The 19,662-nt window shown below is 45.1% G+C and overlaps 1 protein-coding gene across 1 annotated transcript in view; it reads left to right on the top strand.

Moving 5' to 3' along the window:
• Positions 1–1,099: 1,099 nt before the first annotated feature.
• The window catches only part of FAM171A1 (family with sequence similarity 171 member A1), a 131,441-nt gene continuing 112,878 nt past the window's right edge, over positions 1,100–19,662 (top strand). Inside the window, exon 1 of the mRNA XM_055543889.1 lies at positions 1,100–1,384. Within this exon, the coding sequence (XP_055399864.1) occupies positions 1,288–1,384 (97 nt within the window). The 5' untranslated portion in view covers positions 1,100–1,287. The remainder of the gene's footprint in view (positions 1,385–19,662) is intronic.

The raw sequence follows: 19,662 nt of genomic DNA, 5'->3' as shown, positions 1-19,662 counted from the left end.
ACACAAGGGCTTCCCCTCCTCCTAGGTTTTATTGTATCTCACAAGGATTGTCTATAATAAGCCAACTGGGCAAGCGCCATCCTTCATTCTCTTTTTGGTACAGTGCCTGCCATGCCTTAATGCCCAATTAATAAAATTACAGTAATAACCCTCCTCTGGCCTACTGTTCTGGAGGCAGCACTGGGCCTCTGGTGAGCCTGTGTGGAACTCCCCAAAGCGGAGGTACCGGACAGAGGCCCCAGGGTCCCCACAGTGCTGGTTGGGAGATGGGGTGGAGAGGGTCAGGGGACATGAGGGTTGTATGGAGGAAGGCACCCAGACAAGAGCAAGTTCTGGAAAGGAAGTTGGGATGGGAGGTGTGAGTACCTCCCCAACTTTTTGTGGAGAGTGTCAACCCAGGGCCAGAATGACTGTCTTATTGGAACGTTGGAGCTATGTGCTAAGGACAAATTCCTTAAATCTCCTTAGGCTCGATTTTTCCCATCTGTAAATGGGGACTACACTACCTACCTCTGAGATCATATATTATGAAGACAAAAATGGGAAGTAAAAAGCACTTAATAAATGTAAATTTCCTCCCCAACCTAACCTTCAACCTGGAGATGTTCACGGTCAACGCTTAGGCACTGAGGGCCGCCTGCTGCGCACATGGCCTGGGGCTTTCTGTGCCCGCGGACCTTGGACGTTGGGTGTGGAATCTCCCCTAGGGTTCCTGGGTGGATTGAGACAGGAAGAGCTGCACAGAGGCGCGATCCTGCAGAAACCAAGCTAGGTCACATGGGGAGACCCCAGTGCCTCCGGAGGGCCATCAGCTAACCAAGTGCGAGGGTACGGGCCTGAAAGGCGGGTGTAGTTACTCCCAAGCGGCCGGGCGGTGTGGGCGCCAAGGTCGCGTCCACGGCCCCCCGAGGTCGGCGGGAGCGCAGGGTGGACCCGAGGGGGTGGCGACGCGGGCGGGCGGGTGGGCGCGCGGCCGCCAGGTGGCACCATGGCCCCGGGCCGGGGCGCCTCGGCGGGCGGGGGCGCGAAGGGGTTAAGGCGGCGGCGGCGGCGGCGCGGTGGCGGCTCTCTTCGGGGAAACCCACCGGGGCGCGCGGAGGCGGGAGCGGCCGTGGGCTGCGGGGCCCGGCGCCGCGCCGGGCGGGGGCGCGGCCAATCGGGCGGCGGGGCCCGGCGCGCGCGGAGCCAGGCGACATGGAGGGAGGCGCGGCGGCCGACCGCCCGTGACGCGCCGCTCCGAGCCGGTGATCGGCCAGCCCGCGCCGCCCGGGGCCCTGCGGCGCGGAGATGAGCAGGTCGGCGGCGCTCCTGCTCTGCCTGCTGGGCTGCCACGTCTGGAAGGCGGTGACCAAGACGCTGCGGGAGCCTGGCGCCGGAGCCCAAGGTCGGTAGGCGGCGGGGCCCGAGAGGCTCGAGGGCCAGCGGCGGCGGCGGGCTTTGTGTCGGCCGCGGGCCTGCGGCAGAGGCGGCGGGGCTCCCGGGCCGCATTGTGTCCCCGCGGCGGCCGAAACCCGAACCCGAGCCGCCGCCACCGGGCCCGCAGCCCCGTGCCGCGCTCCCGACGGGGGCGGCGCCGCCCGGGGAAGCCGCGATGCCCAGGCAGATGCTCCCGAGGGGCCGTGGGCCGCCGGGAGTGCGGGTGGCATCCGCTGCAGGCTCCTCGGGTGGCAGGTTTGGATGCAGCAGAGGATCCTTTATGCACGACGCGGACACGCGACTCCATCTCTTCCTTCGCCCGCGCGAGAGCCGTCGCGCCCCGGTAGCCATCGCCCGCTCCCCACCTCGGGGCTCGGGTGCTCGAAGCCCGGTCACGAAGGCTGCGCTCGGCCCTTTTGTTGCGGCGGCTGACGGGGTGGCCGCCGCCCCTGGGGTGCCCCCTGAGCCCTGGACCCCCGAGGTCCGCGGTCACTGCCCGCCTCCAGCCTGCCGCAGTTTGGGAAAGTTTCGGGGTCTCCTCCTCTTCCTTATCCCAGGCCTTTAGGGATTTGCTGGATAGCCCAGGAATCATCCCCGGAAGGGGAGATAGAATTGGAACTGGGAGGCCCTAATCAATTTTTTTGTTGTTGTTGTTATTTTAAATCATTTCCAGGGCTCATGCCTTTTGTCTCAGCTTTGGCCTTTGCCAATCTGCTTTCCAGCCCTGGGAGGAACGTGATCGCCTCTGAGAATGGCCACAAGCCTGTCTTTTGTTTTCAAAATAAGAATGTATTTGTGGGGGACGCCTAAAGCCTCTTTTGCACCCGTTTGTAGGGTCTAAATTGAATGCTTTTCTATTGCCTGGCTTTTCAAAACGGTGAATGAGGCCGTCCCAGGTAAACGCCTGGCATACACCCAAGACACCGATGCCGGGCCTCGCCGGGCCTCTTAGGTCCACCTGGAGGATTTCCCTGCAGCTCTGTAGCCCCCAACCCCAGCCCCGACTCCCAGACTCCTCGCCTCGAGGTGTCCTTTCCTCCAGGAAGGTGTGTGTTCTGTGAAGTCTGCCTTGCAGACTGAATGCACCGCGAGCGGTCCATCCTCCTGCTGGACCTTACCTTTCCCTCTTTCCTTCTTGCCCACCGCTCACCGTCTTCCCTTCTGACGAATTTTCCGAGCCCAGGATGCCTGGGAGCAGAGAACCCTGGTGGATTTCCACCTCTGATATTCCGATAGGGAAAAGAGGTGCTCCCCACAGTCCGCTGGGTTTAGTTTGTTTCCTACATGTTGAGTTAAAGGTTTTCCTATTCATCGCCTGCGACATTATTCGCTGGCATCTCTTTCATGAACTGCTTTTTCTATAGCTGTGCTGGAATAGGACCATTCTGAATTGTGTATAAATTTAGTCATGCATATCAGGGAAGGGGGACATTGACAAGGTACAGAAAAGACTCATGTATCTCTTCGTGTAGGAAATAAATGTTTAGGACATTAGCTCATCAGTGTTGAATTGCAGCCTTTTTCATTAATACCCTACTGATGTTTGAATCAGCTATTTCAATGAATATGATATTTGTGTTTCAACAAGGCCATTAATTCCAAGGAATGGGTGGAATTTTTTTGCTTTGCACTTGAAATAGGAATATGGAAATAGTAAGTTCATGTACATATAAAATAGGGGAAGGTATAGCCTTAACTGGAACAAAACAGATCAACTAGGTTTAGGTCTAAGATCACATTTTGCAGAGATAGTGCTGCTGAAAATCTTACCTGGTAACTGAAGTCTCAAAAATGGAATATTCTGTGCAGTGGGTGAGAAATGCTCAACCTTAGCAGCAGCAGCAGCAGCAGGAGTACCTTGGGCATCCAAGTGGCGCAAGTGGCGAAGAACCCATCTGCCAATACGGGAAACATAAAGAGATGCGTGTTTGATCCCTGGGTTGGGAAGATCCCCTGGAGAAGGAAATGGCAACCCACTGCAGTATTCTTGCCTGGGGAATTGTGGACAGAGGAGCCTGGTGGGCTATAGTCAATGGGGTTGCAAAGAGTTGGACATGATTTAGCTTCTAAACAACAATAACTAAGGTACTAAGGAGTGCCTTAGTATGTGGTATGGTTGAAGTGGGAGATCCAAGAATCTTGGAATATTTTTCCCCAGGATTACTTCCTTGACTGTGTAGGATGGCTTTTTAAAATGTTGAGCCCAGGAGCTCAGCCATGACACAGGGTCTCATTAGCTGGCATCTGGATTTTGAGCTCATACCATTTTTCAGGCAACAGGACAATTGCTCCTTTGATATTAGAAGGGCACCTTCATCCAGCTGAGTTCTTCAGATGGTCTTGACACTTACATCTTGTAACATAGTTTTAAAATTCATGTCTTCTCTGCTCTCTGGGGCCACATACACAATGAAAACGAATAATCCCTCTGATTTCACTTTGCATTTTCCACAGCAGGTTGTAAATGGTTTAGCACAGAGCTGGTGTCGAAAGGGTAAAAAATTGAAGATGGCTAGCACTGCATTGGCCAAAGAGTTCACTAAGGTGTTTCCATTCCATCTTATGAAAGACCCAAATTAAGTTTTTGGCCAACCCAATACATGTACTATAGGGCACCATGCATGCATTTTAAGGAAAAAAAAAACCTTCAATATTTACCTTCCTGGAAACCTAATTTGTAAGAGTTTTGCTTTTACTGTAATGGAAACTATTCCATGAATCATACTTGGGGATTTTGTTTGTTTGTTTTGTCTTTGAAAGCTAGGCTTGCAGTATCTTAGTTCCCCAACTAGAGATTGAACCCACGTCCTTGGCAGTGGAAGCTCAGAGTCCTGACCACTGGACCGCCAGGGAAGTCCCTGTGAATCATGCTTTGAACTTGCATTGTGTTTACACAGATGTTATGTACCAACCAAGTTTAGATTAGGAAAAACTAGAGATCTTGAGCACACAAATCATAAACCAGAGTATTCCCATTATAGTCCTGGGGCTAAATGACACCTTCTTTATTAAATGAACCTCTGTTCTGTCATCTGAGGAAACTAACATCTGCAGAATTTCTTGGCATAACTTCGCTCTTTATATATTCAAGATAAAATTTAAGGTTTGGCTCTTCCTACTGTAGCTGCTTTGAAACAGCAAAGGGGCTTCAAAGGCAATGGTTCGCTGTCACCATGAGGCTTGGCTTTGCTGATTATGTATTTGAACTAGCTCCAGCATATGATTGCATGTTTTTATGAAGTGTTTTCATCTAAGTTGCCCTAAAGTGTTTACAGTATCTAATTTTTTTCTGGGAATTTTACAGAAATGGTTATTCACAAGCATCCACTGATTCGGACTTTCTCCCCCCACTTACACAACTGTACACTGAGACTGGCTTGATGGGGGCAGGGGGCTCAGGATCAGGCCACTTGAAGAACCATAAGCTGTGCAGACATGGCCCACAGAGATGTATTTGTGAACCCCAACACTCTCTTTATGGGACTTCCCAGGTGGTGCTAGTGGTAAAGAATCCACCTGCCAATGCAGAAGATATAAGAGTTGCAGGTTCACTCCCTGGGTCAGAAAGATCTCCTGGAGGGGCAAATGGCACCGCACTTCGGTATTCTTGCCTGGAAGATTTCATGGACAGAGGAGCTTGGTGGACTATAGTCCAAGGGGCTATAGAGTCGGACACAACTGAGTGCACGCACACACACACAAAACCCAGAAAATTCTCTTTATATGACAAAAGAAAAGTCAGAGCTAGGTTGCCGTTCACTGTCTAACAGTAAGGCATTTTGTAATGATGTGCGAACTTTTTGTTCATCTCAGAAAAGCTACAATCTGTCATAACAACTGAGATGAATGGTTGCCTCTCTCTCTTCTCTGCGAGAGATCTGTTCTTAGCCAAATTCAAATTTCTGTTGTTAGAACATCATGATCAGTTGAAAGACCACGAAGGGATGAAAACTATCAGGAGGTTCATCCAATAAGCATGACTTATGCTGACAGTATATTAAGAGCATAACATCTAAATAAAACTCACATCTAAATAGGCTCACATCCTGGGAAACTGTGGGACTTGAACTTGCCAAGACTGCCGGGCTTCCTTGCAAGCCAGGTGTGGGAATGCTGTGCAGAAGCAACTGCACTGTTGAGAATTTCTGGCAAAGTCTTTGAGATGACTTTAAGAATTCTTTTTGTATCCTGTTTGTACTTGGTAACTTACAACTTATTAACTTAAAAAATCTAACCGAGAGAAAGAAACCATTGGATGAATTCCTGAACTAATAGCTTGCAAATGAAAGTACTTTCTAAGTTTTAATCAAGCCTTCATTTTTAAACAAATTACTGATATCTCTGTAAATCTAACAGTTTATCTTTACTCTTTTTGGCAAACACTATGCTGTGCTTAGTCACTCAGTTGTATCCAGTTCTTTGCAAGCCCATGGACCGTAGCCCACCAGGCTCCTCTGTCCGTGGGAATTCTCTAGGCAAGAATACTGGAGTGGGTAGCCTGTCGCCCCTCCAGGGGAACTTCCTGACCCAGGAATCGAATCGGAGTCTCCTGAATTGCAGATGGATTCTTTACCAGCTAAGCCACCAGGGAAGGCCTGCTAATTTAGTAATTTTAGTAAATGCTACTTACTAAAAAAGCACAGAGAAATAAGTTAAACAGACAACAGACATATATAATACTGTGTGTGGAAGGAGAATTGTATGTAAATGTTTTCATCCATTAGATTTCAGAAGTCTAATTGGAAGAATTTGTCCTGTGATAACACATATACTTCAATAAAGCTTTTATAGTTTGATCAAGTTATAGAGTAATATTGTAAACAAGTCATTTTTATTTGATTTTACCAGATATGACTTCAGGACTTTTTATTTATTTTATTACTGGTTGAGCTGGGTCTTTATTGCCACATGTGGGGTTTCTCTAGTAGTAGTGAGCAGGGACTACTCTCCGGTTGCCATGCGCGGGCTTCTCATTGGTGTGGCTTCTCTTGCTCCAGGGCATGGGCTCTAGGCGCTCAGGCTCAGTAGTCGTGGTGCATGGGCTTAGTTGCCCCACTGCACGTGGAATCCTCTGGACCATAGATCGAACCTGTGTCCCCTGCATTGGCAGGTGTATTCCTGCCCACTCTACCATCAGGGAAGTTCCTACCTCAGGACTTTCAAAGACCACAGCCCTGGCTAAATTATTCAGCTCCAACAAACATGGAAATGAATGTACTTTAAAAGTATTTTTAAAATTAAGCTTCAGCATCCTAAATAGACCAACCTAGATAGCATATTCAAAAGCAGAGACATTACTTTGCCAACAAAGGTCCGTCTAGTCAAGGCTATGGTTTTTCCTGTGGTCATGTATGGATGTGAGAGTTGGACTGTGAAGAAGGCTGAGCGCTGAAGAATTGATGCTTTTAAACTGTGGTGTTGGAGAAGACTCTTGGGAGTCCCTTGGACTGCAAGGAGATCCAACCAGTCCATTCTGAAGAAGATCAGACCTGGGATTTCTTTGGAAGGAATGATGCTAAAGCTGAAACCCCAGTACTTTGGCCACCTCATGCGAAGAGTTGACTCATTGGAAAAGATTCTGATGCTGGGAGGGATTGGGGGCAGGAGGAGAAGGGGACGACAGAGGATGAGATGGCTGGATGGCATCACTGACTCGATGGACGTGAGTCTGGGTGAACTCCGGGAGTTGGTGATGATCAGGGAGGCCTGACGTGCTGCGATTCATGGGGTCGCAAAGAGTCGGACACAACTGAGCGACCGATCTGATCTGATTGTATGAAAGTAATCGTTCTTAAATTCTGCAGTGTGACCCAAAACCACCCACTTTAGAAAGGGTTTCATAGTGAGTTCCCTTAAAGTTAACAGTTCAGTCTGCATATTTAAGATGACTCCACCTTCCTCTGATCAAGCCTCTGTTTGAAATAATTTGCCAGCTCCTCTTCTTCTCAGTAAAAGTGAAGCTCCAAATGTTTGCTCTTTCTTCTTTCCTTTACCCCTTGAAGGATCTATTAACCCGTAGAGATTCCACTAATTAAAACCTATTTGTGGATGATTCCAGATTTTCTCTCTCTTGTCTTGACCTGGTGTCTTTGCTCTATTTCTTTCTGTCCAGCAAGCTACTGGACATCTCTAATCAGCACATGGTGTTGACAAACTCAACCGCCAGCCTCCTCCTCCAACTTACCTCACCTTAACTTAGCAGCTTATCTATTAACTGGACTCAAATCTGGATGTGCCCTTAGATCCTTTCTCTACTTTAGAAGCTGTTCTGTTGGTCATTATAAGTGTGCATCTATAGAGCACAATTATATAGATGTCTTTAGATCCTGGTAGATGGGTTTATACAGTGTCAGAAGGATCTTTGAGGTCAAGTTTATATTCTTCTTCTGAAGAGGAGGAAACCCAGTCTGAAAGTGAAGGGACCCTCAGATAATGGTGTTCTCTAGCCACACAGACCCTGTGGAAGATGGAGTCATGGTCCCCAAAGATGTCCACATCCTGCTCCCTGAAACCTGTGAATACCATAATACTTTACATGGCAGGAGGGACTTGGCAGAGCTAATGCAGTTAAGGATCTTCGGATGGGAAGATGATTCTGGATGGTGCTTATAAGAGAGAGGCAGGAAGGTCAGAGTAAGGGAAGGACATGTGACAACAGAAGCAGAGGGTCAGAGAGACAATGAAGATGCTTCACGGCTATAAAGGAAGACAGGAAGGGTCAAGTGCCAAGTAATGCAGGTGGCCTCTAGACGAGGGAAAAGGCGAAGAAATGGATTCTCCCATTGGGCTCCCAGAAGGAATGCTGCCTTGCTGACATCTTCACTTTTGCTCAGTGATGCTAATCTGGGGCTTCTGACCTCCAGAACCATAAGATGGTAAATTCATGTTGTTTTAAGCTGCTGAGTTGTGGTCCCTTGCTAAAGTGGTATAATAGAAAACCAATACAGTACTTGCCTGGTGGTCCAGTGGCTAAGATTCTGTGCTCCCAATGCAGGGGGCCGAGGTTCCATCCCTGGTTGGGGAACTAGATCCCACACACCACAACTAAGAGTCTTGTGTGTCCCAACTGAGACCTGGCACAGCCAAATAAATAAATATTAAAATAAAAATAAAGAAAACCAATTCAGGCATCGACCCCAAGGACTATGAGAAGAGATGCACCCATACACCCAGGATAATTGTTCAGTGTGGAACACTTTAGGGGATCAAGCTGCTGATGATAACATTTGGAGATGTGTCTGGACTTTTTTGCATCTATTTAACAGGATTATACCAAATTTGAACATTGTTGGGGATCATTGGGGGAAATCTTAAGGGCCTCACCACCACCACCACCACCACCACCACCAAAATCACTCACGTTTTTCCGAAGGAGCTCAGTGGACTATGACTTTTGTTTGTTAGCAAGATCTTTCCTCGAGTTCAGGCATCATTCTTGCCTTCCCTTCTCATCTCATCAGCAGTCATTCACTCACCTCTCTGCGTTCTCCCTCCCAGGCCTCTCTTTGCCCTCATAGATACTTGTGGAAAGTAGTGTGTCTTTCTGGAGAAGGCAGTGGCACCCCACTCAAGTGTTCTTGCCTGGAAAATCCCATGGACAGAGGAGCCTGGTAGGCTACAGTTCATGGGGTTGCAAAGAGTCGGACACGACTGAACGACTTCACTTTCACTTTCAGTGTGTCTTTCTGTTGTAGTCTATTCTTTCAACTCAAGCTCTCTCCATGTGACCCTCTACAAACACCATTTTACTCATGTTTCTCTCCCACAGAAAAACTTGACTCTGTCTGTTGCCCAAAGTATGGAGTCTAAATTATGACATCTGGCCTTTCCTCACATGTCTGTTCCAACTTTATCTCCTGTTCTTCGCCAGGTTAAATCATCGCCTCCGGCTAGAATGTTCCATTGTCGTCCCCTGGGTGCTGGTTGTTTATCTTCACTTTCTTCACTCACAGCCATGCTCCTCTTTTTTGTCCTTAAAATCCTAAATGTTGAGCGTCTACTGTATGAAGTGTGTGTGTGCTCAGTTGCTAAGTCATGTCCAACTCTTTGTAACCCCATGGACTGTAGCCCACCAGGCTCCTCTGTCTATGGGACTTCCCGGGCAAGAATACTGGAGTGGGTTGCCATTGCCTTCTCCAGGGTAGCTTCCCTACCCAGGGGTCGAAGCTGTGTCTCCTGCTTGGCCGGAGATTCTTTACCACTGAGCTACCAGGGAAGCCCCTCTGTATGAAGACCGTGTGCTAAACACTTGTTATGCAAAAAAGGGTGATGTGGAAGGGACAGTATATTTTGGGGTAAGCTTGGTTACTTAGGGGTGCTTACCCTCTCGTATTTTACAATCCAATCAGAACAGAAATAGAAAAATAAATTAGGAAGGACCTCACCAAGGTACTTTAATGTAATTAGACAAGAGTCTCTTGAGTATGATGAAACCTATTAACACTTGCATGACTAAAATCCAGCTCTAAGTTCTCTATGATGTTTATTTCTAGATATTTCAAGGATTTGTCCACAGTAGGACACAGGAAGTTGTATTTGAGAGAACATAAGCACGCAGAACGGAGAAGGCAATGGCACCCCACTCCAGTACTCTTGCCTGGAAAATCCCATGGACAGAGGAGCCTGGTGGGCTGCAGTCCATGGGGTCGTTAGGAGTCGGACACGACTGAGCAACTTCACTTTCACTTTTCACTTTCATGCATTGGAGAAGGAAATGGCAACCCACTCCAGTGTTCTTGCCTGGAGAATCCCAGGGACTGGGGAGCCTGGTGGGCTGCCGTCTATGGGGTTGCACAGAGTCGGACACGACTGAAGCAACTTAGCAGCAGCAGCAGCAAGCACGCAGAACACCACTTATTGCTTCTAAAAGTTGTAAGTTAGGTAAGAGGTGGCCTTTTGGTGATCAAATATTTAAGCAGGGACAGCATTGATTGGACAATATTGATGCTGTGGTGATTTCCAATATCAGTTGAAGCTGTGAATAATAATTTTCATTAACAATTAGGCAAAACTCATAGTGCTTACATCGGTGATAGTATGATCAAATACAGATTTAATATGTTCAAATAGTTCAAACCCTGAGTTTTCTATGAAATACATAAACATACTCAAATATGAGAACAGGCAAGATTTTTTGAGATTGTGGAAAGTAGAAAAGGGTTTTGAAAAAGCTAGCTTGAGAGAAGTGAGTACTGAACCTATAAAAGACTGGTTTGTTTCTCATTTGTTTTGTTTTGAGCTGTACCCCACAGGGATAGAGACACATGAGTATAATGAGAAGAGACAACCATGTCCAAGTCAAATGAACATTTCATGTGCCTAGATGTACTTTCTGAGCTCGGAATTTGAATAGAAAAATTGCTGAATTCATATTGAAGGAAAGAATTTAATGTCATTTTAACAGAGCTGAACTGAAGACTAAACATTGATGAAAGCTAGCTCAGTCCATAAGGTGAGTCATATTAGTAAGACCTCTGATTTCAAACCAGTAATTAGTAGCAGAGTCTCATGAATGACTTTGTTCTGATCATAGTCGCGTGTGGTTGTGGTTTGTTTCCTTTGCACCACAATTAGAGCCGAGATCTTTCCTCTCAGAGAGAAGGGTCAACAAGAAGCATTTTTTAAATGGAAATCTGTCTTAACAGAGAAAATGAAAGCATGTGTGACTTGGGTCTTAATATTTTATTATTAACAGCATTCTATTCATTTGCTTGTTCTTAATTTATTTATAATTTATAGTTGATTTCTAATACTATTTTATTAGTGATTTGAATGAGTACTTTATTGGGAGAGTGATCATACTTTCTTATTAAATAAAGGTGGACAGTGGATATCTTAGTCCGTTCAAGCTGCTGTAACAGATTACCATAGACTGGTGGGCTAATAAGCAGCAGAAATTTATTTTTCACAGTTTGGGAGGTTGAGAAATCCAAGATCAAGGAATTGGCAGATGTGGTGTATGGTAGGAGCCCACTTCTGCTTTGCAGATGTCCTCACATAGCAGAATGGGAGAGGGAGCTCTCTGAGGTCTCTTACTTATCAGGGCACTAATCCCATTCATGAGATCCCCACCCTCATGACGTTATCTCCTCCCAAAAGCCCCATCTTCAGATACCATCACATTAGAGATCAGGTTTCAATATATTCATTCTGGGGGGGACACAGACATTCCATCTATGGCAGGATGGATTTTGGACTGCCTTGAATTCGTGGTTTCTAGAGCAGATTCAGACATAAACCTGCTGTGTCATGCGCTGCTCTCACCACACTTGGAGAATTATATTTGGTCATAGGAGGCCAAATTTAAGCTTGCTGTTTACCCTGCAGAACATATTCCAAGGAGAACTTGAATCTGGGTCTCTTGACTTTGTATGCTGTGCTTTCCGTTTCACGTCCATAATGTTAGTAAGTGCAGGGCTGGACCCAAGGCCCCAACATTTGCACAGTCCTCCAGTAGAATCTCATCCTGACTGGTCATCACAGGTTCAGCCCCAGAATAGCTGAACCGAGTTCATCAGATGGAAGAAGTTGGGGGCATCTCATTGTTGTTCTTAAAAGCAGGGCAGCTAAGTGAGCAGCCTCAAAGCCTTGTTTGTGAAAGATGATCCAGTCCCAGAGAGTGTTTGCTCTAAACAAAATAAATAAATAAAGATACCAGAAGACCTGCTGGGAAACTCAGGTATTTTAAGGGCTACTACATTCATTTTCTACGGCTGCTTCACAGATTAGCTCAAATCAGTGACATGAAGCAGCACGGATATGACCCCACAGTTTCTATGGGTGGGGGGTGTGGGCACTGCTCAGCTGAGGCTCTGCTCAGGGCATCACAAGGCCAAAATCAAAGCACCAGCAGGGCAGGGTCCTTCTCGGAGGCTCCAGGTTAGAGTTCACTTCCAAACTCTCATCCAAGTTGTCATCAGAATTGAGTTCCTCACAGAAAGCAAGCAACGGTCCCTGTTTCTTTGCTGGCTGACAGCAGCGAGCCTGTCTTCACTCCTTAAGGTCACCTGTATCCTTTGTCACCTTGCTCCTCCCACTGCCAAACCGGCAACAGAATATGGAGTCCTGTTCACATGTCATCTCTCTCTGATTTCTCCTTCTGTCCTGTCTCTCTGACCGTGACCAGAGAAAGTTCTCAGCTTTTAAGGGTTCGTGTGGTTAGGCTGAAACTGAAAGTGTTGGTGGCTCAGTTGTGTCCGACTCTTTGCCACACTATGGACTATGAGCCTGCTAGGCTCCTTTGTCCATGGAATTCTTCAGGCAAGAATCCTGGAATGGGTTGCCATTCCCTTCTCCAGGAGATCTTACCGACCCAGAGATCGAACTCAGGTCTCCCACATTGCAGGCAGATTCTTGTTGGGCCCACAAGACAATTTAGGACAACATCCCTGTCTTTGAATCGTGGCCTTCCTCGCCTCTGCTGTAGTTCTTTTTGCCATTCCACGTGACATTAGAAAGTGCTACCGTGAGGGTGGGACAGCTTTGGGCATCTCGTCCTGCCCACATAGCCACGGTGTAAAGAGGGATCATGGTGTCTGCAGTGGATAGAGAGGTGGCAGGCAGGTTTCCCTGCTGCTGGAGATGCTGAGAGGAGCAGGGAAGAAGACAACCAAGGGTTTTCTTTCCGAGAGTCTCAAGGACTGTTCTCAGGGAGTCTTCTCTGTCCCTTCCTTCCCTGAGACTGTAGGACCCTAAACTCTATGGACTAAGCTCTAAACTCTGGAGGCACATGTGAGGAAAACCTAAGGCAGCTTTTGTTCAGTTGCTCAGTCATGACCGTCTCTGTGACCCCACGGACTGCAGCATGCCAGGCTTCCCTGTCCATCACCAACTCCCACAACTTGCTCAAACTCATATACATTGAGTCAGTGATACCATCCAACTATCTCGTCCTCTGTTGTCCCCTTCTCCCCCCGCCCTCAATCTTTCTCAGCATCAGAGTCTTTTCCAATGAGTCAGCTCATCGCCTCAGGTGGCCAAATTATTGGAGCCTAAGCTTCAGCATCAGTCCTTCTGATGACTATTCAGGGTTGATTTCCTTTAGGATTGACTAGTTTGATTTCCTTGCAGTCCAAAGGACTCTCAAGAGTCTTCTTCAGCACCACAATTTAAAAGCATTAATTTTTTTGGCTATACCAAATTCTTTATTTAAAGTGGTCCTGAGTTTTGTCACATTGACCCTGAGAATGTGGACGTGAAGTTTCTTTCCATAATTACAGTTTACCAAATTCTTTGAATAGTAAGTATTTGCACTGTCTCTTATAATTCCTGTTACATCAGTATAATAGTGACAGGCAGTCTCAGCTTCACTCACTTAGACATGAAAAAGTCATCAGGATGATTAACTAACAGGTACTGGGTGCTGATTACTTGCCAGGCATGATGCTGAGCACCTTGATGGATTATCTTAATTTAATCTGCACATCAATCCTACAAAAGCTGTAAATACCAGCTTCATTTTATAGAAGAGGGATGTGAGGCGTAAAGAAGTTAAACCATTTACCCAAAAAAATCACACAGTAAGTGACAGAGTCCACCATGCAACACCAGGCAGCCTTCACTCTCACACTGGGCTGCTTTATGAATTGGAGGATTAAAGTAGAACTTCACACAGTTTTGACCCTCTTGGCATTTTACCAGTATAAATAAGGGGGCTCTGGATGGACCTGTTTGTTTTTATGAAGAAAGACAAAAATATCCACTGTGTGAACCTTGTTGGCCTTTGAGCCTCAGAAAGCCACCCTGAACAGTTACTTCTGAGCATCCTAAGAGCATCTCCTGGGCTTGATGTTATGGGGAATGCAGATGTGTAGAAGACCTAAGGGGCTCTCACCAGGAATCCTCTTGAGCTCCTGAGGGAGGTCCAGTCAAGCAAGGTGGGATTTTGGAGTTACACCTAGCCTGGCTGGAACCTTCTAGTTTGTGTTCAAAGCCCATTAGTATTTGGCAAGCAGTTTTTTGTAACAAGAGGGACCTGTTAGAACCCAGCAACTGGAGAGTCATGGGTAGGAAAGTATGTGGTTATTTGCAAAACAGCCCTTCAGGTATATTTGGATTGTAAATATGCCCTTGTCCTCCTTGGGCATCAAGTGGGGGCTTTATTCACTCCAAAGTAGGTGTGAAATACAGTGTTTATTTGGCATTTAAATCTACTTGCAAAAGTTTAATCTTTTTCATTCTCCAAAAAAAAAAAGGCTTCTTAGTTCCTCTTTGCTTATACAATGATTGTGAAAATAAATTTCTAAATGATACCATTATGGGACTATAATAAATTTTTTTCCAACTTACTTCCAATATTCATGAAAATATTTGTCCACTAAAAAAATTAAAAGAAATTTACAGGGAATACCCCATACTAACCACTGGGATTCTCTAATTAACATTTTACTATACTTGCCTTATTGGTGGTGCTAGCCTGGAAAATCCCATGGACGGAGGAGCCTGGTAGCCTGCAGTCCATTGGGTCGCGAAGAGTCAGAGACAACTGAGCGACTACACTTTCACTTTTCACTTTTATGCATTGGAGAAGGAAATGGCAACCCACTCCAGTGTTCTTGCCTGGAGAATCCCAAGGACGGGGGAGCCTGGTGGGCTGCCGTCTATGGGGTCGCACAGAGTTGGACACGACTGAAGCGACTTAGCAGCAGCAGCAGCCATAAAGAACCCACCTGCCAATGCAGAAAACATAAGAGATGCAGGTTCGATCCCTGGGTTGGGAAGATACCCTGGAGGAGGGAATGGCAACCCACTCCGCTATTCTTGCCTGGAAAATCACATGGACAGGGGAGCCTGGCAGGCTACAGTCCATAGGGTTGCAAAGAATGGAACACCACTGAATCGACTTAGCCCACAAGCACACACTTGCTTTATTACTTATCTCTCAATTCATTCATCCTTCTGTGCATTAATTAATCCATCTCCTTTTTCCATGAATTTTAAAATATGTATCAAATTACTGTGCCCTTTCTTCCAAATGCTGCAGCATGAATATCATTAATTAGCATTCAATATGTGTTTGATTTCTCTCTCATAGGAAAATTTACATACAAGGAAATACACGCATCTTAAGTGTTAACGTATGCATTCACCTGTGTAACCCTAAATCCCATTATGGTACGGAATATCATTCCAGAAATTTCCCTTATGCTCCCTCAGTAAGTTTCTGCCCCTGCCTCTTAGGGGAAACCACTGTTCTAATTTTTTCCACCTTAGATTACTTTCTTGCCTGTGGTAGAACTTCCTATAATTGGAATCATGCAGTATGGACCCTGGCTTCTTTTGTTTACCATAATTTTTTTTGAGATCTATCCATGTGTTTCTTGAAACAATAGATCACTTATTTTTATTGCCAAATAATATTCCACTGGAGGACTGTTCTGCAGTTTGTATATCCATTCTCCTATAGAAACAAGTTGTTTCTGGTTTGGGGCTGTTGTAAATAGAGTTGCTGTGAACATTTTATACAGTTGTTCTGTGGATATATATGTTTTCATATGCTTTCATTGCTGTTAGTAAAATACATATCCTATAACCCAGCAAAATGTTTAGTTTCATAAGGTACCGCTAGACCTTTTTCTAAATTAGTTATATCTTTCTATACATAAATAGAATATATGTGAGAATTTCTGATGTTCCATATTCTCACCAACTTTTGGTGGTGCTAGACTTTTTAATTTTAGCCTTTTTAGTGGGCAGATTTATATATATCAAATAGATAGATACATAGATGCCCAGATAGATAATATAGTGCATACGTTTCATTTTTCAGCTGTAAATGGCTTTAGTTTTTGAAGAGGCTTGGAGCACTTTTAAAAATTAAAATTAAAATTTCACCATTATGTTTATTTTCAACAGTATTTTCATTCATACTTTTATTTTTCTTTGATATTTTATTGAAGACTGTCACATGACCACATTACCTCCCCAATGAATATCCATCCCGTCTGATCATGTAGAACTATTTTATCACATATCAACCAGATAAGCCATGGTGTGTGTGTGTGTCAAAGTGGAGAAGGAATAGAAGAGAAAAAGAAAATAAAAATAACCTTTCCAGAGTCTATTATTTGCATCCTATTAATGCAAAGCTAGAAGTTCTGTAGGACTGTTTCTATGCCTGTTCTCCTCTTTAAAAGAAACCTCAACATACGTACCAGTTGGAAGGTGCAAGAGTCCATACATTCCAAAAAGTGCTAGGATCTCTTAATGACTAAGCAGCTTCTAGAAATTACTGGGGGCACATCACTATCCCTTTTGAGTCATGAGTGTATTGATTCAATTCCTCAAAGTATTGTAATAGCCTTTTTTTAAACTTAAGATAAACAATAAAATTCTAAACGTATCTATTCACAGAAGTAAGACATTTTGGTTCAGAGCCAGGCATACCAAGAGATGATCTACTGTAATAAGTGGAATTCCTTGAGATTTAAAATACTCCCCTAAAGACTGAGTCTATCATTTGGAAATTGAGACCAGATAGGATCAGGTGACGCAGGGGTAAAGAATCTGCCTGCCAATGCAGAAGACATAAGAGATGCCGGTTCAGTCCCTGGGTTGGGAAGATTCCCTGGAGGAGGAAATGGCAACTTGTTCCAGTATTCTTGCCTGAAAAATTCCATGGACAGAGGAGCCTAGCGGGCTACAGTCCTCAGGGTCGCAAAGAGTCAGACACAACTGAGCATGCACACACATAGGATTGTCTGCTTATTTCCTCTGCTGGTGCTGTTAACCTGTAAAAATATACACTGGGCGTCTTTAGATGCGTCTGCATTTCTGCATGTGGATTTCACATAACCAAGCTGTTCCAGAGAGCCACATCTGGGACGGGGGAAAAGGTGAGTCAGGTCCTCTTTTTTCAGTTCTATTTCTCCCCTCATATGGCCTTTCCTAACTTTTATTCTACTTCAGAGCAGCCTCTAGAGAAGGAAATGGCAACCCACTTCAGTATTCTTGTCTGGAGAATTCCATGGACAGAAGAGCCTGGAAGGCTACATATAGTCCATAGGGTCGCAAGGAGTCGGACACGACTGAGTGACGCTCACTCACTCACTCAGAGCAGCCCCTTTTTTTTTTTTAAGAAACTGTATCCATGCAAAGACCAGTGACACCTGTGTACGATTTCCCTGCTGTGTATACTGTTGCCTTTTATCGGAGGTACTTCCCCCAAGACCTTTGTCTGGCTTCTTTGGACTTCTACCCAGACATACAGATTTAGTAGCATAAATAGCCTTTCTGTTGTTTAGATTAAAATAGAGATTTCATGAAAGGAGAGGATTTTTTTTCCCTGAACTTAGAACATTTTCTTGCCACGATGCTCATGAGATGGGATCGTTCAGTCTGATTCCTGAAATGCTGACCCCGGCATTTGTTGTTTAATGTGGAGAAAACTCACCTGCTGGGAACTGCTGGTGGCCCTATTATTGTGTCAGTATTTTTTGATATTAAGAAAATCTGTGATTATTCTGAGTTAGGAAAACAGACTAGCATTAGATCCATGAATATTATCCCACATATTGTAATACAAAAGGGCAGTGCTTCTTGAGGATGGCGTGAAAGACATTACTTGTGTTTTGTGCCATTTGATTATTTAAAATATTCCCATCTAATCAGAGGTTGGAGGAGATTGGATGCCTCCTTTAGAAAAAGGTTTTTCACTTTTTGCTCGGCTGATCGATTTCTTTCTTTTTTACCTACCATCTGCTGGACATGTTTGTGACTGTGTGAAAAAGCATATGGGAAGGGGATAGAGAAGTTAATGCATTCAACTGGTGAGGGTGGAGGACACGGTGTCTGCAGTCTGGTCAAGTTTGTAGTCCATCTGCTGGAGCACAGGGAGCCCTTTTAAAAGGTGGCTCTGCTCCCCAGGCAGAGTCCCTGCAGGACTCGGTATGGCCACAGCAAAATTAAGTCTCCTTCCTAAACAACCTCCCTTGGCAGATACTTGGTGCACAGTTTATGGATATATTTTTCCTTTACTGTAAACCTAAAGACTGCCTAGTGAAATTAAACTCAGAAAGGGATCTTTTTTAGTTCATTCACCTCTAGACAGAAAAAACTGTTCAAATAATTTTTAATGCACACTTTGTGTTTTCTTTAGACCTCATTCTTGTGCTGCAACTTACATTTTCAATTAAAGTTAAAACTGATTAAACACTCTCCTATTATGAACTTTCTCCCCTATTTTTGAACTAGTTTTTTAAACTATTGTTGAAACTCATTTGCCTTTTTTTAAATTTAAAAATAGAATCCTTGCCTCTAATGATGGTTCTTTGAGAACCTTGATGACAATCTATTTATGTCACATTAAATATTAAACTTATACATTCTAAATCAATACATGTTAAAATACTACATAAATGCTAAGTAAATATGAGAGAGGAGTTACTAGCTTTTAGACCAGGGCTGTTGTTTATGTGTACTCATTAGATAACATTTTGTTAATTAGGTGGGGCTATTCCCTTCTCCCATCTTCCCATTGCTAAATTCAGAATCCTTGGGGAGATGTTTCCCTGAGAGGATGGTCTGGAAAGACTTGAAATTAAATGTTTCCTCCCTTTATCTTCCTGTTAGCTGCTTCGTGGCTGGTTAACTACTCTTTATCCACCCAACAATCCACCTATCCAACCATTCATCTGCCTGCCCTCCCACTTATCCATCTATCCATCCACCCATTCATCCATCTATCCACCCACCCACCTACCCACCCATCCATCCACCCATCCATTCATCCATCCATCCACTCATCCACCCATCCATCCATTGATCCATCCAATAAAGAATCTGCTCTCCTTAGCTTTTACCACCAAAATGTTGATGTTACATTTATAGATTCCTTTAGAGTTTCAAGTACTTTCAGGTTCATTTTGTTTCCCACAATCCCAAAAGGTATTTGGGAGAGAGATTATTCCTTTTTATACGTGAAAGACAATATAGCTTGCAGTCATGTGTCAGCACTGCCTAGAAGTGGCCATCCCACCTGCACCCTACTGCGCTTCTCTCAGCATCTCTCAGTTGTTCGTTCCAGGGATTCACACTCACTGTTTAGAGATAATTTTCAACAATTATTAAGATCCAGCCCCTCTTTTCAGGAACTCAAGCCCCCTTGAGGGAAGCATCGATAAGCAAACAGCAAAGCATTCAGGGATGCAGAGGAGGAGATAGCTGTCAGAGAGGCTTCCCAGGGAAGTGGCTTTGGAGCCAGGATTTGAAGGCTAATAATTAATCATGTAGAGAAAAGTGGGGAGGCAG

This window comes from Bubalus kerabau, chromosome 13, assembly GCF_029407905.1.
Source record: "Bubalus kerabau isolate K-KA32 ecotype Philippines breed swamp buffalo chromosome 13, PCC_UOA_SB_1v2, whole genome shotgun sequence".
In the NCBI taxonomy this organism is placed as follows: domain Eukaryota; kingdom Metazoa; phylum Chordata; class Mammalia; order Artiodactyla; family Bovidae; genus Bubalus; species Bubalus kerabau.
The sequence above is the reverse complement of the archived record's forward strand: the minus strand, read 5'-3'. Positions and strand labels throughout refer to the sequence as shown.